The sequence below is a fragment of the Drechmeria coniospora genome, chromosome 01, assembly GCF_001625195.1.
Source record: "Drechmeria coniospora strain ARSEF 6962 chromosome 01, whole genome shotgun sequence".
Lineage (NCBI taxonomy): Eukaryota > Fungi > Ascomycota > Sordariomycetes > Hypocreales > Ophiocordycipitaceae > Drechmeria > Drechmeria coniospora.
In genome coordinates this window covers 7,637,206-7,659,398 of record NC_054389.1, presented here as the reverse complement: position 1 = coordinate 7,659,398, position 22,193 = coordinate 7,637,206, and the positions used below count along the sequence as shown (strand labels likewise).

The following is a 22,193-nucleotide window of genomic DNA, read 5'->3' as shown; positions in this document are numbered from 1 at the left end:
ATAGCGCGTCGCAGCAGAAGGGCGATAGTCTGGGTGGAATTGCCGGCTGAACCCCAGAGCGAGAGGTAGCAAGCCTTCATAGCATTATGAGAATAAACGAGGGAGAAAGTTGTATTCCTTCAAGGGAAAACAGATTTGCAGTCTCGCAAGGAGCGCCCTTATCCTTGGACACGCCTCTCCGCCCCTGCGGCTCGTTGAGGCACTGGAACGGCGCGACAGAGTAATACACGGCAGCAAAGGTATGCCGTGGCAAAGGGTGTGCCGCGGCAACAGGTGCGCCGTAGCAACGGTTATGGCGATCAAGACGCCCGCGAAGCCCTCGTTGCACCGTACGCAGACTGCACGGTTAAACAAGGTGCCGGCCTTTCGGGCGAAATCGTTCGGTTCAGGGGAAGCTTCAACCGCGTCGACCTCTCTGCAGGGCCTTGTCGTGTAGAATGGCGAGAAAGGGGGATGGGATTCATCCGTTACCCTTTTCTGCACGGGCATGCCACGTTGCGAAGAGGCATGCGACTTTAGACAAGGCCGATGGGGGGGCAAAAGGGGCAGGCCGGGAGATCACATCGCCGCCCACGCCCACGATTGACCCTTGGTTCCCTGGGCATATACGAACAGAGGACCAAGGATATCGTGGCCGGCACCAGGGTTGTCCTTCCGCCATGCTCTGGTTGGTCGACGAAATGATGCAAGTGCTGGGAAACGCGCATCATGGCGGGCGCAGGCGTCTAGGGTCTGCTGCGTCGCATTCGCCTCGGGGCCTGGATGACGGGGGGCTTGGACGACGGGCCGCCGTCAAGACGTCAGCACCGCCGCCAGGGTTACTTTCATTTGCCGCCGTGCTATTGTTGGCGAGCCAATCCCGGCGAGGTGACTGTGTTGTAGGAAACGCGGCTCTTGGGCGACTTTCGGGGCTGGCAATCGCTTGAGAGGTTCCTAGTTCTTGCCATGGTATGCTATATCAGTCCAGGAAAACCCCGAACAAGATGGCTTCACGACGCAAGCACTTCTGCCGGCGGCTTTGGGCAGATCCCCTCGGCATTCCACACGCGGATTCCTTCCATATGTTTTGGCGGTTGCCCGAACGGCTGGGGCGAAATGAGCAACAAGCTTCGTGTTGTGGTCAGCCTCCACCATAGGGACGAGCTCTCGTTGGGTTCCCATCGCACTCGACTCTGCCATGAAGCTTTCCACTGGGGAATCATTATCATGCCGAAGCGCTCCAAGGGGCCGGACTGCCATGCATACGATGTGTCCGATGGGCCGGTGCTCGACCCCAACAAAAGGCAGGATCTCAACCCGGAACATGCGTGGGAATCTCGCGTCAAATTGGGCGTCGATCCCCTTCGGAGCGGGCGTCTCATCTCACGCATCATAATCGGCAAAGTACCCAAGCATGTCGATCTTGCCAACATCGGAAGGTTGCTCGCCACAATTCCGCTGCCGGCGAAGGATGCTGTTCCGGCGGAGAGCTGTGTTACCTGGACATTAGCCGCCATCGCCATACTTCAGGCCGAAGGGATCGTGCATCCGTTTGATGTCGGCCGATTTCGAGACTGGGCACTCTCGTACGCAGACAGAAGCATGAAAAATATGGGCCCTCACAATATCGTAGAATACGTCTCATAGGGTCCAACAAGCGTTGCCTACCTCAAAATACATTACCCATCATCATCTTGACACGGCGCCTCGGTGACTGCAGAGAAGTGGTCGGCAACACTTCCCTTTAATATGCCTGTCGAACATGTTTATCTCGGATACCTCGGCGAATCATGCACATCAGCATGAGGCAGACATGGTCGCCAAAGCCGTCCGGGATCGGTCGCAGGTCAGCAAGCACTTCCGCTCGTATTCCGTGTATTTCCTACTCGGCGCTGTTCGACGCAGGTTCTGCATGTCTCGCCAAGTACTCCCGCGGCACTCCCGGCTCGTCATACTTGTGCCAAAGAATGCGCTCGGCGCGCAGCTCGGCATCGTAACACTGAATGGCAGCGTACAGCTTCGCGTACCAGTTCGGGCGAGGAAACCAATCGTAGTGAGCTTTGATGAATTCCCAGTATTCAGGGTACCAGCCGGCAAAGGCCCAGTCTATGACGGCGACGACATGTCCATGCCGCACAATGATGTTGCGCGGTATCAAATCTGCGTGCGTGAAGCAGGTGCGGTACTGACGTCGATGGATTTGAGCCACTTCCTCGCCAAAGATGGGCCCGCAACATTCAAGCGGCACGCCGCCGCGGAGAAGGGAGTGGAAGTCATCATTGCTGAATGGTCCCACGAGCCTGGGTCCGATTCGACAGTCTAGGATGCCATTCTGGCGTGCCGAGGAAACGATGCCATCCTCGGGCGGCGCGAGATTCCGGAGCTCGTCGACGACCTCCTTGACTTCGGCGACAATCGTTGTCCTTTCGTCCTCGGCCAGGAGGCTTCCCGCCCAGGCAACGGCGAGGTCGCAGCCTTGCACGTACTCCATCTCGATGAAGAGACCACCATGACGGGTGAAGGTCGCCAAGATCTTGGGCACCGGTATTGACGTATGCTCGGCGACGTAGAGCATCGCCTCCAATTCAGGCTGCTTGCAGGGCCCTTTGATGACGCGATGCCGGCTCACTCGAAGGACGGTAGGTCCTAGGGGCCGAAAGAATTTCTTGCCGATCCACTGCCAAACAGGAACGGGTAAAACTTTACCGATGGAGATGGATATCATGGTTCACGGTCCGGCTGGTGGGTGGGTGGTTGTGCGATGGTGTCGGGGAGGAGTGAGGCGGGAAGCTGGGCGAGATGCAGCGGTGCCGCCTTGTCCACCGTGCAGGGTTACCTCAGCTTCTCGGGGACATGCTACTGACGCGGTGCCGTGAGGAGGGCGTGTGGCGAGAGCATCGTGGGGATGCAGGGGAAGGGAAGCAGGGGAAGGGAAGCAGCAGGATGATGTTCCATGCGGAGTGCAAATACGTTGATCGGTCACGAGACACACGTGCTGGCACACCCATGGACCTTGGTTGGCGAGCGTGCCGTTACGGGCATGCGTAGGCGTGCAGGTACAGGGAGGTGGGTGCTCTGCGAAAATGGCCATGACCGCTAAAGCGCTGCCAACTGACTGCTGGCTGGGAGGGAGGACCTTTTGCGTCCCGCACGTCATTATTTTGTCCTCCCGGCGCCGGATTGATTGTCACCAGCATCAAAACCCACGCTGGCTGGCTTGTCGTTGGCTGTCCATCCGACGCAGGCAATTAATTGATTGCGTACGAAGCACTCCATACTTGCATGGAGTACTACATGGACATGCATTCATGTTGCGTCAAATTCGGTACGGGTCACGGCTTCACCAGTACCGTCGCCTCTGTGCTGTACTTCAGGCGTACCGTAAGCAGGTAATACGGGGTGGCAAAAATGTCGATTCAGTTTGTAAGAGCTGCGTTACCAAGCCTGAATCGTCACTTTTGTCAAGTGACTGTACAAGTGCTGTGCCGCAGGTGCATGCACTGCACTCCGTACAGGTACTTACGGCACTCATAACCGCAAGCACTGTCCAGAGTACCGGGCATACAGTGGACTCTCCACCAAATTTCAAGGACATGGGAGCATCAAGGCCCCTGGCAGACACCTAACTAGTAACCATGTCACAGGCCCGGCCACTGACCAGGTCTCGCCCGACTTGCCTGTGGTCGACATCATGTGGCATCACGAGCTGGAAAGGCAAGGAGTTGCTGTCTCACTCACCAGCAGCCAATCTCCCACCTCCCATCTCCCACCGCCCATCTCCCACCGCCCATCTACTCTCTCCTCTCGGCTCCTGGGTTTCCCATCCTGCAACATGATTCTCCGGAAATCATGAATGACGTTCGAGGACGTCGTGACCAACCGCCATGACTCCCTGCTGGCTGACACTTGCTCTTCATCTCGGCCTGGCGGCCTCGATTTCCAATGCCAACCATGCGGTAACCATCACATGCACTCTCCGCTCTCCCGTGCAGCGTGAGACGCATCGCTAAAATCCACGTCGTGCAGTGCCACGCCTTGGAGAAGGCTGTCCCCGGAAGCGTTGCCGTTCCTGGCTCGGCCGCCTACCTTGAGGCCGGCAGATACTGGTCGGAGAGACAAGCCGAGCTGCGGCCCAGTTGCTTCTTCATCCCGGCCGACACGCAAGAGGTCTCCCGGGGCATGAAAGTGCTGACCGGCCTCGACACTCCCTTTTCCGTCAAGAGCGGAGGGCACACGGCGTTCGAGGGGGGCTCCAGCTCCGACGCCGGCGTCACAATCGATCTCGTCCGTCTCAACGGCATCGTCGTGTCCGAGGACCGCAGAACGGTGTCGGTCGGGCCGGGGAACCGCTGGATCAACGTGTCCAGGACGCTCGACCCCCTCGGCCTGGCCGTCGTCGGCGGCAGGGAGTGCGACGTCGGCGTCGGCGGCCTCGTCCTCGGCGGCGGCATCTCCTACTTCTCGGGCAGGCATGGCTGGGCCTGCGACAACGTCGGGGAGTTCGAGGTCGTCCTGTCGTCGGGTCGGGCCGTCAACGCGTCGGCGTCCGAGAACCCGGACCTCTACCGGGCGCTTCGCGGCGGCGGCGGTTCCAACTGGGGCATCGTCACGCGCTTCGACCTCGTCGCCTTCGAGCAGGGTGCCCTCTGGGCGAGCAGCTTAATCTTCCCCGCCTCGTCCAACGGCACACTCGTCTCTCGCTTCCGGGAGCTCGCCGTCGACGGACTGGCGACGGACCCCGACGCGCACGCCTACATGGTTTTCATGCGTAACCCGACCCTCGGCCGGGACGTCGTCCTCGCCAGCTTCTACCACGCCACGGTTCCGGGAGGCGGCGGCGTTCCCGACGTGTTCGCGCCCTTCCAGTCGGTCCGAGGAGCGCTCGTCAACACGACGGTCGTGGCCGACGTCTCGACCCTTTCCGAGAGCATCAGGGAACCGTACGGCTCGCGACAGACGTGGTGGGATACCTCGGTGCGGCTCGGTGCGGGTTCGGCCCGGCTTCTCGAGGACATACTGCCCCTGTTCGAAGCCCTCTCCGAAAAGCTCCGCTCGGCTCTGGGGTCCGACGACGTGCGCACCCTTCTCGTCTTCCAGCCGATCCCGACAAACGTCTTGCGGCAGATGCAGAAGAACGGTGGAAACGCGCTCGGGCTGCACCCCGACGATGGACCCTTGATGATCGTGCAGCTGGCGATAAAATGGGACGACGATCTGGTCGATGACCTCGTCGAGGCGAGCTCGGCAGAGTTCATCTCGTCCGTCGAAAGCATGGCGAAGAGCAGGCAGCTGCTGAAAGGTTACGTGTACATGAACTACGCCGGCCGATCGCAGCACGTACTCGAGCGGTACGGGGAGCAGAGTTACCGCAGGCTGAAGGAGACGGCGAATAAATGGGATCCCGAGGGGTTGCTTCAGAAGCTCTGGAAGGGATACTTTAAGATCGACGGCGAATAGCGTGGCCTGAGATGCTTTTTACGAGAGCCAGAGCAGCCGTACCGTGGCCTTGGGCTACATACGGATGTCCGATAGATGTCGTCGCTGCCACGTCCACGTCTCACATGGCACGGCTCGAGCCGTGTCTGCAAGTATTCTGAACGACGAATAATGCGCTGACCGGTATGTCGTGGGTGGCCTCGATCTTCTCGCTCTGAGCCGATGGTGTGGAAAGCGCTGAAAGGGCGGGCATCTCACTGCCTGGAGAAGACGCCTAGCGAGTGGAACCGGACGCTAACCGCGGGCGGCCTGGCCGTGGCTGACCGTTGCCTACAGCGGGCTGGTTCGCCGTAGCGATGCCCGCAGCAGAACGGCTGAATGCGGCTCCCGGCCTCTGTCCAGCGGAGGCTCCACTGGCAACGGCCAAATTACTGGTACTTATAGCGGGCGAGCGTGCCGAAGAATGACCGTTTGATGCCTGATCAGGTCTCGTCTCGAAGACAACATCTCGAGGAGAACATCTCAATCTCCTCCCTCCCAACTCCACCTCCACGACACCACGCGGCAGCACACCCAGCTTGGCCGCCCGCCATGACGGCCATCCGACCGAGCAATTGCGCCTTCAGCGTGCGCCGAGCCCTCTATCGAGTCTTCGTCTCGCCGCGAGCCCCACGGTTTCCCGTCCGCAGCCTTGCCGCGAACTGGTCGTGGACCGTCGTCGACCAGGCCCGTCGTTACGCCAAGCCTCGAGCACCCCCTCGACCGGCCTCCCTCGGCGCCGCCGACGCCGACGATGCCGACGAGCGCGCCTTCGACCGTCGCTACACGACAGCCAAGGACGTGGAGCGCTCCGGCCGCGACCGCCCTCCTCAGGACCACGAGATCACGGACCCCCAGATCATGGTCATCGACGGCGGCGCCACAGAGGGCCCCCTCGCGCCCGCCTACGTGCTCACGAAGCTGACGTCGGCCGAGTCGCTCCGCATGGTCCGACCGTACGTGCCGGCCGACGCCAAAGCTGGCCGGCCGCATGCCCAGCTGGCCGTCTGCAAGATCGTCAACAAGCGGGACGAGTACGCGCGGCAGAAGGAGCTCAAGGAGAAGCGCAAGACTTCGGCGGCGGCGAAGCCAAAGTCGAAGGAGCTCGAGCTGACATGGTCCATCGGCGACCACGACCTGGCCACCAAGATGAGGCAGATGGCCGGCTTCCTGGCCAAGGGCATGAAGGTGGAGCTCATGCTCGCGAGAAAGAAGGGCGGCAAGCAGGTCACCGGCGACGAGGCTGCCGACGTCGTGAGGAGGGTGAGGGACGAGGCCACGGCAAACGGGGCGAGGGAAGGGAAGCCGGCGAGCGGGCAGGTCGGCGGCACCATGAGGCTGTACTTTGAGGGCAATGCCAAGGCACCGTAAGGTGGTGTGGCGACGGGTCCACGGGCAGGCTCGGCAGCAGATGCATGTCCATGAGCCGTGGAGGAGCATGAGCCATGGCATCGCAGGAGCCATAGTTTCGCAGGAGCCATAGTATTGCAGGAGCCAAAGTATCGGAGGAGCCATTGTATCGCACGAGCCATTGTATCGCACGAGCCTGAGTATCGCACGAGCCATGTGTTGGTACAGTTGCGCGGTTGCGAGTTATCACATTCTATAATTACCGTCATGCCCGACTTTTCCCCTCGCGGCTTGCCCATGATGCCAAACGCCCCGACGCCGAAATGCATCGCCTTTCCGATTCCTGCTATAGAATTTCGTCATCGTCGTCGTCTCTGCCCGCGGGAATAGGCACGCCGCTGACGGGCAAACTTTGCGCATCCTCGGCCGCCTTAGACGTCGAGCCGGAGCTGTCTTCGTCCGTCGCCCAGCCCTTGTCGTCCCCGTCCTCCTCTTGCCCTCCGTGCTCATCGTCGTCGAGCGCGGCAAAGGCATTCCGCTGCAGCGCCCTGCCCCCCTCCTCGGCCTCCTCGGCGACCCTGTTCACCTCTTCCCACGTCTTGGCGCGCGACTGAATGTTGCGTGCCCTCTCGAAGCTGCGCTTGATCTTCTTGCCCGTGCGCTCGGTGACGGCCTCGGCCATCTCGAGCCCGCGCTCGTGGCGCCGCCTCGCCTTGGCCGATAGCCGGCCTTTGCGGACAGGCTTGGATTTCTTTTGCACGCCGGCCGATCCGTGAACGGCGAGGATCGAAGGCCTGGCCGATGAGGGGATGCCGACGGCGGTCGAGGAGGGAAGGTCAACGTCCTTCAGGGACTTGTCGGTGTTGATGCCCGGTGATGTGGCGCGGCGGGCGGCGCGGGAATGCTTTGACAGAGCTGCTTTCGTTAGCCTCTGATTCTCTCCAAGCACCATCTTCCACGCTCTTGTTACCTCTACTTTTTACCATGATGAGGACTGGGTGGTGAGCGACGACGAAGAGTACAGTAGAAGTCAGATGGGAGATGGTTGCGAATTTTCGATGGCCATATAATGGGCTTTGTTTGGACCCCACATGACGCTCCGAAAGCCGGCGGCTCCGCTGTAATTACAGCGCACATGTGCAATTTCTGGACACCAACCAGTACCATAAGTACAGGCGGATACAGGCGGTCGAACAGGGAGCAAATGGCATGCTGGACGCTGAGGCGGTCCTCACGTACTCACCATAGTTGGCCTTTCCGGCGGATCCGCTGTGATTACAGCGCTCATGTGCAAAGGTCTGGGCACCAGCCAGTACCATACAGGCGAATACAGCCGGTCGAACAGGGAGGACGCTGAAGCGGCCCTCACGCACTCACTATATTTGGCCGACAAAGAGTGAGTTCAATTAGCATTGACATTCGCACTGTAGTTTCTTACTTCCCCACCAATGCGTTATTATCCGCTCGCCGTTGCGTAACGCTTCCTGACGCAAACCACGAGCACGCCTCTCTTCATCCGGGCATTTCTTCGGCATCGGCCATGGATGCCTCGGATGATATTCCGTAGTCTGCATCAAGACCTGTTGTTCGAAGCCATTCTCACCATTTCACTGCCACCCCGAGCTCGGCACGAAAGGGAGCCATCCTCACCTCGACCGTGTCCATCTGACGAACAACTTTGCCGCATAGGATGCCTGGCACATGGCACGACGGACACGACTGCTTCGTCACAGCTCCCCCCAAACCTCGGGCGGTCCCTCTCGATGCTCATCAGCCTGCCCGACGAACCTGTCGTCGACGTTGCGAGAGTTGTTCCCTACCGGAAATGCGAGCCGCCCGACGTCAACCCTTGACCGCCATAGGGCCGACTCCAGCGCTTTCTGTACGGTGCTGATGACTGTCGGGCCGCCTCCTTGGATGCCCATGATCGATCCGTGGACGGCATGGTATTCCTTCCGACCGCTGACCCTGGACTTGTACGGCAGCTGGGCGACTTTGCCCGTCAGCCACATCATCACCCATCCATCGGCCGGGGAACACGTACACGGTGCCATCATCTGCGGCGTCTGCAGCACGGCGGAGAGAAGCTCGGCCGTGACACCCTGAGGCGATGCGGGTGCCCTGACGGAGGTGAGTCAGTATGGCGTCCGCCTCGACAGCTCGTCACGGCCGTTTCGAACCTCGGTTTCTCATCCTTGTAGCTTGGCCCGTCCCTGTCAAACGGCAGAATCATCGCCGCCTGGGGTGCACCGGCAGTGACGTTCATCACATGAATGTTGAACCACTTGCGAAATACGCCAATGCGCTGCCCGTATTCTCGATATTCCTGCTCCGTTACCGTCTCGCCGATCTTCCTGTCCACCAGTCTGTCCGGTTAGGACGCCAAACGTGCTGTTGGAGACGAGTACCATCTGTGCTGCACCGTCGCTTCGAGGTACGGGCCATGGCCAAACTCGGCTTCGTACCGGTCCCGAAACTCGTCATAGGCATGGTAAAACTCGTAGCAATAGGCTCGGAAGGGTGCAACCTGCATGTACGCTTGCAGGCTTTGACCCCTCGCCTCCGCCGGCCGACTCTCTGTCCAGCGAGCAGAGATGTTAAACGTTTCTGCCTTGATGCCCAGCGAGTTCTCCAGCGTCTTTACAAAGGCAGAGAGCAGGTCTCTGCGCTGCTCTGAACTTGGAGGGTCGAAAAGGTCGACTGGATAGACAAGTCGTCGTGGAAGTGGTATATCCTCCCACGCGGAACGGTTGACGGAAGCCGAGACGATATTGGAGAGCTCGAGCACGTCTCGTCCCAAGACGCCTGCGGACACAAGATTCCTAGGATGCAGGTAAGAATGGATGGACCCGGTGGCGCGGGAGAGCGGAACGGGCTAAGGACTCACTGGGAGTTGACTTGGGAGCCCTCTAGCGGAAGCAGGCCGGGCGTCATGCGGAGCGAGAGGACGCCGTGACTCGTGGCCGTCTCACCAAGCCCACCGAGCTCTGATCACGGTCAGCAACGCGACTTTCATCATCCTTGAATGCTGCGTGCAAGGTACCGTCAAATCCGAAGGCAGCCCTGAGCCATCCATAGCCGGCCGCTCCCGCCCCGGCCCCGGCCGCTCCGCCGGAGGAGCTCTGGTAGCCGTCCCCACTGGGGTTCCATGGGGCCGGCGAGTCCACTCACTCGCTGCCGTCGCCAAACTGTGACGACTTCGTCTTACCCACGGCGATGGCACCCAGGTCCATCAGCCGCCGGCCGAGGGTGGAGGTGACGGCGGCCGGGCCGGAATGAAGCGAGTGCCAGGCCCGGCTCGAGATGGATGTCTGGACACCTTGGAGAGCCGAAGAGTCGGGTATGGAAACCCGCATGCCGCTGAGCGGCTTCTCGACACTGGCAAACAGGCTGTAGAGCAGGGAGGGAACGGGGATGAATCGGTGAGCACCCGAGGCTGATAGGGAGCTCAACGCGCGGAAGCTGGGCTTGTGAGTCGGCGGAGGCACGCGACGGAGGGGCGGCAAGAGGGACGACGCACTCGCCCACGCGCGTCACGTTCTCCAGGATCACGCCGACTGAAAATGCATCAAATTCGTCCTCGTAGAGCTTCCACGACTGGTGTAGATTTGGCCCGTGAGGGATGTACGGCCCAGACGGCAGATGCCCAAGTTCACTGGACGCGACTACGTCGACCTCATCCCAAGCCAGATGGTAGAGTTGCTTCCCGAGCAGTGCCAGATGCCGCTGACCGGAGACGGCACTGGAGTTTGTGCCGGGCTTCTCGACGACGACGAAGCCGAATTCCGGGATGAAGACATCGTCGACTGCATCAAACAGGCGCAACGTCGCTTCCAAATCACCATAGATTTCTTGCGTATCAAGCAGCGTCACTGGCAGGATGGCGTCCGGGTTGATGGTTTCCTGGATGGAAGCCTGCCATGTCCGTACATGAGAACTGATTGTGGGTCATGATGGAGAGGGTGACCAACCAGTTTCCGGGGATGAATGAGATACTGACTCCCAGCGACGAGGCAGGTGATGAGCAACTTGGCCGAGGGCATCTTGACGCGGAGTCAAAGTGACGAGATGGCATCCAGTCCAGGCCAGGCCTTGAGATGCACGGCATGTCTACTAGTATTAATTACCGTTTCTCCTCCACTAGGTAATAATAGTAATAATCTCCGGCCAAACCATATCTACTTGTATGCATACGTCACGAGTACATACGTGGTGCAACCACCCTGGCTTGCTTATTTTTCACCTCTGCGGTGTGTGGAGATGGAATGCACTCTAACCCTGTCCGAGACATAATCTCAGCCGGAAGATGGCCTAGAACAATGGCTTCATCTCGTCTAAATCACCATCTCCTTCCGACGAAGAATAATACGCAGATGATAGGGGTATTGCATGGATTATCCACGAAAGAATAAAAGCGCTCGATAGTCGGACACTCCTGGACTCGGCTTCGCCGAAAACAGTTTTGCAGGTTGCAGGTTGACCTGGCATAGAGTGATTAAAATTAAAGTGCAGCATGAATTAGGTTGAATAATTAATTCGTGCAGCCTTGTGAAATGAATGCATTACGATGAGCAGATAGAGAGGAACAATATGTTAAGGGTTCAATTATCGAGTCAACTTGACTCATCAGCTGGTCAACCAGTCTCATCAGCTGGTCAACCAGTCTCATCAGCTGGTCAACCATCTAATCGGATGAGGTACAGTGTAGGTCTCACTGAGCGAGACCGCCTCCAGCCAGCGATGAAGGAGGGCATGGCTTCCAATATGTTGTTTTCAAAGAACTACCGACGACCGACGGCTTGGAAATTGAATCATTACCGCCGCAGGCGCGGAGACGAGTTCTTGAATCCAGCATTGTAGGGAAGAGACATCATGGGCCGGACAGACATGGTAGCGCTGTGTTGTCCTGAAAAAATTGAGAGGGTGCGAAGTATCTGGCACTTGATCATTATCCGATCAGGTTAGGTGGTTTGCTACTCCGTAGTTGAACGGGACTGGTTGGCTCGTTGAACCAGATATTTGAAGCTAAGAGCAACAGGAAGGAATTATCAGTAGAGTGCAAAGGGAGTACAGGAACACACTGTATAAAGGAAGCAGCCTTAACTGCAACGCATATGGCTTATTTTGCTCTTCAATCTAGAGTCCACGATTTCAGTTGGTTAGCAAGTCTTTTAGATGCATACGCTGCAACTGTTGCCAACACGGTAACTAAATTACAAATGCTCACATCTGAAATTGTAACAGCAATTAGCACGATAAGCTAATTTCGAAATATGTCCAAGCAAGATCAAAGCCTACTCATCGTTTACAGATGTTTTGGGGTGCATTTATCTTCAATCGCCGTGTATCTCTTACACTTTCACTCGGAGATCCAGACTCCCCTAGGGGAGGTGTTACAGCGCGTTGCATCGTACAATGCCTTCAAGAAAACCTTCCAACAATGTTGAACTAGATATGGTACTTGCCCAAGACAATTCCCCAACTCATAAGGCAGCTTTTGTACAAGCGTGGCTTGGTTGCTGGATTGAAGAGCATAGTGTTGACTTAGTGGATTGACCACCTCATTCACCTGACTTTAATCCAATCGAAAATGTATGGAAGCTGGTTAAGGAAATGATAAACAATAATCATCCCGGGCTATCTGACCTTGCTAAAATCAACACCTCTAAGCAAGGGCTATGCGAAGCAGCGGTTAAGGCGTGGGAAGAAATTGATAATGATGTCTTGAATTATTTGATTAAATTGATGCCTTAGCGCCTAGGAATAGTTGTAGCTGCAAATGGCTGATGTACAAAGTCCTAGGTAGTACTATTAGAAAGACTACCCTAGTATAAGTATAGACTATTATTTAATAATGTTATAATTAACTGTATTTTGGTACTGTAGTCTATATTTGAAGGTTTAGTGTACTGGTAAGTATTATAATTTTGGGCGGGGTCGAGCGGAACTTTTGTCATTCGACTGTACGGAGTAAGTAACGCTATAATACCACATTACAAAAATAAAACAGAAAAAATGACAATACGACGTCGAACGGATCCTTGACGTAAGAACAAAATGGTTAAAAGCAAGAGTATCTGATTAAATGGAAGGATTACGGACCAGAAGGGAATACTTGGGAGCCGCTTTAGAATCTAACTTACTGCTAGTTACTCCGTACTTCTACGACAATGTTACTAGCGCTAATAACTATCCAAACCCAAATATAAACGACAGCATTTCTCGCGGTAAATGTTTTTCAAGAATTAACTAATATTTTACTAACTAAGTCAAACACTTACTAGATTTAACAATCTTTTCGAGTTACTCTTTTTCATTACCTATTGCGGAACTAATTGCAATATGGGACTTACTAAGTTCGTACTCGTACTTGCTTGCACTCTTGTAGCAAATGCGCTTCCCTCTGGGCCTCCCAGCAATAGGCCGCTCGATAGGATAGCTATGGGCAAAGCTGGCTCTAGTGCAGCTGCTCCCGCTATTATGGATAAATTTCTCTTAACTGAGATCGGAACTTAGGCGCTTAGTAGGCCTAGAAGGGAAACCTGGAGCGAGATGTTCGATAGATAGTCCCGCGTCCCGGAGTCATGCGAGCCGGAGGACTGTTTACGGGCCCATTATATCGGTGTAATTACAATAAATCCATTTTAACCTGGAGAGAAAAAAAAGAAAAAAAGTTGAAGGGGGGATTTATAATTTTAACGCGCTATTAGACGCATTTACAACATTTACGACAGGTCCTTAAGCTACCTCGCTAAGAATCTCCGACAACGAAGGATTAGATGCAAAACTCGACCAATTAACAACATCCAACTAATAGGCAGACTGTATTTGCGCAATTACCTCCGCCTCTTGTCGCTATACATTTTCTAACTCTTTTTAACAATTTCCTTCTTTCTCTCCGATCAGCTTCCGATTACATCACAAAGTTACTACTATCAAAGGAACCAATAACTAAGGTAGAATATAATAGCATATTTGTGTATATATATACATATTGACCAAGCTATGTTACTTTGTAGGCAAAGTGACCTAGACTTGTACTACGTAATCGCAACCCGTGCGATTACATGAGGGATAAAGTAGGTCGCGTTACTGCAACCTCCTCCCTTCGTACCAAATTGATTTATTGAAAGAGATCTCTTGTTACCAGTTTCCTCTAGAACCGAACCAACAATATTCGTAATAACAGATCGACTTACAAAGCCCGGATACTTTATTCCGTATAAGGAAACAAGCAATACAAAAGATCTTGTATATATTTCCTATAGGCAATTGCCAGCAATTACGGACCTCCGAACGAGATTATATCCGATAGAGGAAGTATATTTCCTGCAAAATTTTGGCAAGCGCTTAAACTCAGCACTGCATACTACCCTCAAATGGATAGACAAACTAAACGGCTCAGCTAAACAGACGCTTAAGTAACATCTGTTAGAAGTTTTAAAGTAATAGTATAGGGCAGGTAATACAGATAGTACAGCTACTTCCGGTACCTTCGAACGGAGGAGATAAAATGGGTAGAATGTATTAATTGAATCTTGATTGATTACCTCTGCCTTATTCCTCCTAATTTCAAGTCAGGGCAATATAGGTTATATACAATTATTCTAATTATACCTGTAGAGACTGTTTCCCTGTCCCCATTTAACTTGGGGATCCGCTGCTTATCCTACAAACGGTCTCTGAATATTTGTTGTTATATCGGTGTAGCTAAACGATGTTAGTGATCCTATTGTAGACTATTGTTCTAGCCTTACAGCAGGCTTTTGTGTTATTGGCTGGCTGTTGCGGCTTGCGTTAGCCTTTATAGCTGGTAAGCTGAACGATGTAGCTGGTAGCGTATCCATTATAAAACTTGTGACAAAATCTGCGCTAACTTACTACCTACAAAGACACTGGCTAGGTAAAATGGCTACCTACGGTACAATTAGCGTATAATAGTTCAATTACTAAAGCCACAAAGGTATCCCTAGCCTACGCCATTTACGGATACAATCCAGAAGCATATCGAGTCAGCCGGTACGACCAACAAGCAGAACAAGCCATACATACATACTACAGGCAGAACAATTACGGAAATCGTACGGAGAAATAATGAAAGAACTTAATTCGTTAGAAAACGAATAGCTACTTACTACAATAAGAAATAATCAAAGGGACTAATCTGTTGGGAGGGAGATATAGTCTTTCTACTCCGACGAAACATTTAAGACAATGTAACCAAGCGACAAACTGGATTACAAAAACCCAGGATTATTCAAAGTCAACCTAGTTATTTCAAAGGCCAAGTATGAACTTTCATTACCAAATACTATGCGAATTTACCTAATCCTTTGCATCTTACTATTGAAAATAGCGCCAAGTAACGCTATACTACATTTCGAAATAATAATAGAATTAAATAAGAATACAAAGTCGAACGGATCCTTGACGTAAGAAAAAATAGTCAAAAGCAAAGGTATCTGATTAAATGGAAGGATTACGGACCAGAAGGGAATACTTAGGAGCCACTTCAGAATCTAATTACCGCCAATTACTTCTACAACAATATTACTAGCGCTACTAACTATCCAAACCCAAATATAAAAGACAGCATTTCTCGCGGCAAAAGGTTTTTTAGTATTTAACTGTTTTACCAACTAAGTCAAACACTTGTTAGATCAATAATCTTTTCGAGTCACTCTTTTTACCAGCATTACCCGTTGCAGTACTAATTGCAACATGGAACTTACTAAGTTTGTACTCGTACTCGCTTGTACTCTTGCAGCAAACGCACTTCCCTCTGGGCCTCCTAGCATTAGGTCGCTCGATGGGACAGCTGTGGGAAAAGCTGGTCCTAGCGCGGCTTCTCCCGCTATTATGGATAAAGTGCTAAACTCAACTAAGATCGGAACTTGGGCGCTCAGTAGACCTAGAAGGGAAACCTGGAGTGAGATGTTCGATAGATGGTCCCGCGTTCCGAAGTTACGCAAGCCGGAGAACTGTTTCACAGACCCATCTTATCGGTGTGATTACAATTAATCTAGTTTTATCCTAGAAAGAAAAAAAGTTACGGGGGGGGATTTACAATTTCGACGCACCGTTAGACGCATTTGCAATATTTTTAAGGAGGCCCTTAAGCCACCTTGCTAAGAATCTCCGACAACGAAGGATCAGACGCAAAACTCGACCAATTGACAACATCCAACGAACAGGCAATGAGCCTGCCGCTATTCCGGAAGACGAGGTACTTAAAAGGCAGCTTGAAGATAGCTACGATACCTTACGAACATCCCAACGACTGCACGGCATTCAAATCCTTATTGCAACGGTATACGCGCTGGGCCAAGTTAATGGAGCTGCTAGGCGGCTGTTTTGGAAGATTGGCCGGGGCCTTGAAGCACATAACACTAGCTTTGCAGAGGCGTAGGCAAAAATCACTCAATTAGAGTATTAAGTCTATCGACTTCAGCCTCGGAAGAAGCAAAATATAGCCCAAGATCTTAACGAGCGCATTACGCAGATTGGTACAATTATTGAAACTCGATCCAGACTACGCCAGGTGCTAGATCCACCCCCAGCATCTCAGATGCTTTAACGTCTAGCTTCGAACTTAAAAGCCTCTGATTTAAATGGCAGCTTGAATAGATACTCTAGATATTTTATTTTAATACTGTGACCCTAATAATATTGTTTGTTTTGGCTTTCAAGTTGGTTGTTTATTATTAATTGGGGTGCCCGCCTTACAATGTGGCCCGTCTTGGGGGAGGGCTGACTTTCCCCCTTCCCGGAAGCTAGACCGCCCTAGTACGGCGGTGTGGCCTGGTTACATTGAGATAATTTTATCCGCTTAGGTTGCTGCTCTACAAGTGATCTCTCAAGCCATTCCCTTCGAGACAGATGATACCTACATATCTTCTTTCGATGGAGGAGGGCAGGAGAGGAGAAAACCTGCCCCGCGTTGGTTGGGAGTTGGATAATTGGGGGCGTCGTTGAGGATTCCTTGAGAGATGTACAGAAAATGCGATGTTCTGTAGTCCATAATTATATGCTAACACCTCAAGTATGAGCAACGCATGGAAAGCGGGTACTCAATAGTGAGCACACAGCACAATCCGATATTATTACATAGTGGTTTTAAATTTATATGTATACAGGAATGCGAAGTATTACTGTCATGATCACTCGTCACCCTACGAGATGAACTTCGCTAGAAGCTGGCATAAGTATCCGTCCTTGTAAGCAGGTACGATGGTAAGCCAGGAAAATCGAACGTCCTGGTCATCCTCTGACTAATGCTTGCAAGTTCTCACTAGCTTGCTTCGTCCAGTAGTAGCGGCTTATTAGCCACAATGGTGTTGGTCAGGCTATTATTCGTCGTTGCTCCGTTGCGCTGGTTAGCGTAGGCGTTGATATCTTAAAACCTTCAGGCGACTGTTCTGCCGAGTAAGCGATCTGGCACGGCATTGACTGCCGAGGCCGCCGCATTGGCCGGGCCTATTTTGCCCGCTAGATTATACTGTGCGTTTTCGATCATCGCCTTGGTGTTGTAATGATATCGTTTACCAAATTTTTAACTTAGGATGCGTCTTCAGCCCTTGGAGTAGCTAGCTATAAACCCCTGCGACTACATTGGAGGCTTCCAAAATTTATACAACGCAAGTAAAATACATGTAGCTGCAGTTATTGCAGGCAGGCTCAGTTGTATGGAAGCCGCGCGAGTGAAAAAAATCAGGCTAGGCGTGGACGTGAAGGCACATGGTAGGATCCTTGCTCCACAACTTGGAGCAAATTGACAGGCATGAGCTGGTCGTGGTGCGTGTTCGGCGGTGCACATCGGAATAGATTATTCCTAGGGTGAAGCTAGAAGCGTTCGGAGCTACACTTGTGGGTAACGATCGTCTTACGGTGTTCTTGAGCACTACCTACTTGGGACGTAACGCATAACTCGAAATAGACCGTCTTATTATTAGGGTAGTGGCATTGCTGGATTTGGCAAATCGGTCATTATCGGCCGCTACACCCAGGTTGTGGTCCACAGCAGAAAGTTATGGGATTTAACAGACACTAATATAGGAAGCAGGTGTGTATCATTTTCCCTGGTATCGAAAAAGGGTAGAGTATCAGCCAATTCCTGGTCTAGTGACACATGAGTGAACGCGCTCAACACTCATGATAAAGTCAAGAGACGGGACGCGTGAAGAATACCCGACTTTGGTCTGGACTGGCGAAAGATAAGTCTGTAAATCATGACGTCTCGCAACCCGTCCCAGGCAGGGGGAGGGATTTGATCGGGGTTTCAACGGATGACTAGAAGGAAGAGGTAGCATGAAGCTGAATTACTTAGCCTCCTTGGCCCAGTTGTCCCAAATTTTAGTTCGAGGCACAGTTGGCCAAAGAGTGAAATGGGAGGGTGACTTGAGCAATGAACTAGGGAATCATGAGCAAGTGTTGTGACACTAACCATCACCATAGAGTACGCTAGACGACCGAAAACCCGCCAACTACGATCGAGGCTGCACTAATAGAAATTCATGTCTCGGATTGCGTTGACCGCATGATCCAAATTACTCGGCAGGTCTGCCCGAGGACTTAAAAACCAAAAGACCCGCTGGCTTTCCAGTCTCGCCTTGATGGTTGGCGAATGGAAAACTACATGCTTGCAATACTACAGCAATATCAATCGACGGCACAAATAGCATTCGGGCAAGTATGGGAATACTCGGACCGCTCTCTCTCATCCTTGTTGCAACAGGAGTTCATTGCTTCGACGGTCATTATTTCAACAGCATTCAGGAAGCGGTTAAGGATGAAGTTGGAATTTTTGTAGACTTGCACAAGCATGAACTCGACAGGATATATCTCAATATCGAATCCAAACCATACCGGGACGTCCAACTAGCAGCTGAATCTACGTGTTTCCCAACACATTGGTGGACGTGTGGGACAACATACTTTTTCAACCGCTATGAGCTGAAAAATATAACGAAAGCGGTTTACGGAGCTACTCTTCATACGGATGCCTCGGTTTCGGTGAACGTGGAACCTGGACAAGACAAGAAAACCCTTTCCAAAATCGTAACAAAGACTTCAACGGCATCAATGAAATCGACGACGCAGGGTTGGAAGGTCAACTTCAAGTTAGCACACAATTTCAATCCTGGGATGGGCGCTTCATTAAGCGCGGAGGGCGGGTATGAAATTAGCGAACAGACAACGACGCAAAGAACAGTAACAAGGGAGATCACGGCTGAACATTCCTGTGAAGCGGGCCATCATTGCACTATTCAGACCCTGTCGTTCTATGCGATAGTACAAGGCACCTGTCGGGTTCAGCCAACGATAAAATGCAAGAACAGCGAGCAGGATGCATGCTACGGCTTCCAGAAAATAAAACAGAAAGACTCGTCCTGTTCTCATGGCGACCTTAATGCGATTAGGCTGCAATACGGGTGGGCGTTGGATAAACTGGATTACAATCAAGATGGAACGCCTATCGAGATATTTAAATGGCAGGAGTGCAATGAGTGTAGCCAGTATACTGGCTTCTCCGACAAGCATTGCCGTGGCAAGGATCGCCACGTGGAAGTACCCTGCGAAATAGCGATGCCAGTGATCAAACCGTCTGGCGCGCCGCACTCTCATATAGTCTTTACTAGCATCCTAATGGACAAGTATAAGGAAAAGAAGACGGAGCAGGGGAAGAGGGAGATAGGCGAGTGGGTAGAGGGAGGAAAGTCGGGAGAGGCAGGAAAGTCGGGCAAGGCAGGAAAGTCGGGAGAGTCGAAGAAACTTTACGTCGAGGCCATTGAGAGGGGTGAGACCAGCAGTACCAATTGAAGGCTGGGGGGATATATTCTGAACCACTTTGTAAATGTTTGTGAATGAAGATATCTTAAAATAAGTGCCTCTGCTCTGCCTGACCACAGGCATCCGTGCTCTGTACGGTGTAATTATTTACCAAATCTAGACTGAAGCGCACACCAGCACGATCAGGTATGGCGCAACTACTGTCCAAGAAAGTAGGTATGACTTGGTATTTTGGTATCAGATCGACAGCTGATAGGACTGTGTGGTTTCATTTTGCAGCTTTCCTTCCTCTGTATCACTACAATGATTACACTGAGTATCTTTTATATTGCTTTTCGCTATGGCGTATATATGGACTTGGCCACAGGATGTACTGTAGAAACTGTACCGAGGTATGAAGGCAAACCGGATGAATAGTACTAACAGTGCGAGTGAAAAACGTTGGCTTGGCAAGGATTCGAAGGCACGTGGTTGTATTATTACTAACAATCACAGAAGCTCCTTCACCCAACTGTCGTTGTTTCTTCGTGTGATTCCTCCAATTGTGCCTCTTCAAATTGCAAGAAATAACTGTTACTGTAGGAACTGGAATTTTCGCCTCTCCCTCGCGCTTTTTGTTAACCCGATTTGGGTTGGCAAGTTGCTGAATAGGGTTGGTTCTCAACTGGCATCCATAGTTAGGAGTATACTATAATGAGAGCATACCAAGTGCCCATTCAAGCCAGCGAGGTAGGGCAGCATAGGTATAAAGTTAAGAGACTTATGGGGTTGGCGCCGCCAAATGGTGTAGGAGCTAAGATCCTTGACTTGTCATGGTAACAGCATCGGCAATGTCGTATGCCTCACCATGCCTTGGCTGCACAAGTATTGCAACTTTGCAATTTTCTCGAGTCATACGTCAAGTACATACGTCAGATTGCGTGAATCGCCTTCCGCGGTACTTTCAGAGCCAGTATGGACAAGTCAAGGTAGGCAACTCGTGGAAATATCAACGTGATGTCTAAAAGATGGCATGTTTCCGCCTCAAGTTCAGAAGACGCCTAGGCACGCATTGGTACGAGGAGAGCCGGACGAACCGGACAATATCTACGGCCACATTCAACCAACCAAAACTCCTTGGTGTGTCGGAAGTCACTGTAGCGTTAAACGACTTTTGCCAACATGCAATTACGACTTATGAGGGTGGCGGTTCCCATCATGTTGCGGCTTGTCACTGCGCACGCGATGGAAGATGACGGTATCGCCCCCAACCAGTCCAAGCTAACTCTTCGCACCGAGGCTGAGATGGCATGCGGCCGTTGGCTATGAATGAGAAGAGGGATCAAAACTTCAGCATATCCATACACGCACAATTCCCGGGGGGGGGGGGTTCATCTCGACAACGAGCGAACAAAATGTGACCGAATCTTGTGCTGCGTTTGGGCGCTACAAAAAACTTGCCAAAACAGGTAAAACTATCAACTAGGTTCCGACCATTCACACAAAAAAGGTTTCCAAAACCGTTACGTTTACGCCATGGTTCCGGATGTGTCCTTCGTTGACGGATATGCGACGCAGAGAGTGCGGTTTGTTGAGACGGAGGGTAGTCCCATTATACCGAACAAGCAAAAAGAATTCGCAGCTATATCACAGATTCAGAGCGACCGAATTATTGGTTGGTATCGCGTGGCGGACCCGGATAGGGTCTTTACCTTCAACAAGAAACTTAACTCAGCCTACTTGGGGCAGACGGCAGGAGGTCCTCAAACCAAGCTGGACTCTGATATGTTGGAGACTGTGAACATGGGTGAAAAGAAATGAAAGGCACTTGTCGCGCAAATGAAGAAATTCGCGTTGCCAACTAAGAAGATTGCCAAGGAAACGAGCAAAGCGTGGAGGAATAGCCCGGCGAATCGGGACAGGAAACTGCCGTCCTCGTGGCAAAGCGGGATGAGGTTTCAAGACTTCCTCTCGGACTTTCACCTTCAATCCCTGACCCAAGACCGTCGACCTACTCTCCACATACAACAACCATGGGACCCAAAGCGGTGACCAGCTCAACAGCCCCTGCAGGCGCAGCCGAATTTGCAGACTGAACGAGGCGACTCAGAACGAACTAGCGAACAGGGGTCACAACGGGCCACCCGAGATCATTCACAGCCAGCAGGACATAAAGACTGAAAAAGGAGTACAAGTAAATCATGACTTTCACACACACCGGAAAAGTTTACTGGGCTCAATCTTGCTGCTAGCACGTGTGCTGTATGAACTTGTTCATCGTGTGTCATAAAGCGGAAGCCCACCATATCCATACATTAGACGAGATTGCGAGTTGACGAGGGAGGGGGCACCCAAGTTTCTTCTGGGATCATATCAGATCCTGGCTGCTAGCGGCGAAGCAGGTGATGAGCGACTAGCCCAAAGGCATAGTGGTGCAGAGACAAAGTAATGGAGTAGTATCTGCGTGTACTCCAGGCAAGCCACTGCAGACCGAATTCCGTCTCTAGGTAATAATAATCTACGGCCGTCAGGCAGACTCCGTACAAGCACGTGGTGTACTTGGACTGGCTTTCTTCGTCTTACCTCTACCTCGTTGGCACGAACAATCTCAATCGGGTTTT

At 52.4% G+C, this 22,193-nt stretch overlaps 6 protein-coding genes across 6 annotated transcripts; 3 read left to right on the top strand and 3 right to left on the bottom strand.

The window, feature by feature from the left end:
- Nucleotides 1-1,095: 1,095 nt before the first annotated feature.
- On the top strand, nucleotides 1,096-1,626 carry DCS_01998 (uncharacterized protein; the record flags this gene model as incomplete). Its single annotated transcript, XM_040799329.1, has 1 exon — nucleotides 1,096-1,626. One exon carries the CDS (start codon nucleotides 1,096-1,098, stop codon nucleotides 1,624-1,626), a length of 531 nt encoding a protein of 176 aa, XP_040660212.1.
- Nucleotides 1,627-1,861: 235 nt separating this feature from the next.
- On the bottom strand, nucleotides 1,862-2,704 carry DCS_01997 (uncharacterized protein; the record flags this gene model as incomplete). The annotated part of the gene is made up of 1 exon (XM_040799328.1): nucleotides 1,862-2,704. One exon carries the CDS (start codon nucleotides 2,702-2,704, stop codon nucleotides 1,862-1,864), a length of 843 nt encoding a protein of 280 aa, XP_040660211.1.
- Nucleotides 2,705-3,863: 1,159 nt separating this feature from the next.
- DCS_01996 (6-hydroxy-D-nicotine oxidase) lies at nucleotides 3,864-5,436 on the top strand (the record flags this gene model as incomplete). Its single annotated transcript, XM_040799327.1, has 2 exons — nucleotides 3,864-3,935; nucleotides 4,006-5,436. The coding sequence occupies 2 exons, from the start codon at nucleotides 3,864-3,866 to the stop codon at nucleotides 5,434-5,436; spliced, it is 1,503 nt and encodes a 500-aa protein (XP_040660210.1).
- A 570-nt stretch (nucleotides 5,437-6,006) lies between these two features.
- Nucleotides 6,007-6,825, top strand: DCS_01995 (translation initiation factor IF-3; the record flags this gene model as incomplete). Its single annotated transcript, XM_040799326.1, has 1 exon — nucleotides 6,007-6,825. The coding sequence occupies one exon, from the start codon at nucleotides 6,007-6,009 to the stop codon at nucleotides 6,823-6,825; it is 819 nt and encodes a 272-aa protein (XP_040660209.1).
- Nucleotides 6,826-7,150: 325 nt separating this feature from the next.
- Nucleotides 7,151-10,847, bottom strand: DCS_01994 (uncharacterized protein; the record flags this gene model as incomplete). Its single annotated transcript, XM_040799325.1, has 11 exons — nucleotides 7,151-7,719; nucleotides 8,048-8,073; nucleotides 8,593-8,797; nucleotides 8,849-8,925; nucleotides 8,985-9,158; nucleotides 9,213-9,626; nucleotides 9,692-9,791; nucleotides 9,848-9,924; nucleotides 9,976-10,266; nucleotides 10,325-10,719; nucleotides 10,776-10,847. 11 exons carry the CDS (start codon nucleotides 10,845-10,847, stop codon nucleotides 7,151-7,153), a joined length of 2,400 nt encoding a protein of 799 aa, XP_040660208.1.
- Nucleotides 10,848-18,960: 8,113 nt separating this feature from the next.
- Nucleotides 18,961-19,428, bottom strand: DCS_01993 (uncharacterized protein; the record flags this gene model as incomplete). Its single annotated transcript, XM_040799324.1, has 1 exon — nucleotides 18,961-19,428. One exon carries the CDS (start codon nucleotides 19,426-19,428, stop codon nucleotides 18,961-18,963), a length of 468 nt encoding a protein of 155 aa, XP_040660207.1.
- Between the last annotated feature and the right edge of the window lie 2,765 nt (nucleotides 19,429-22,193).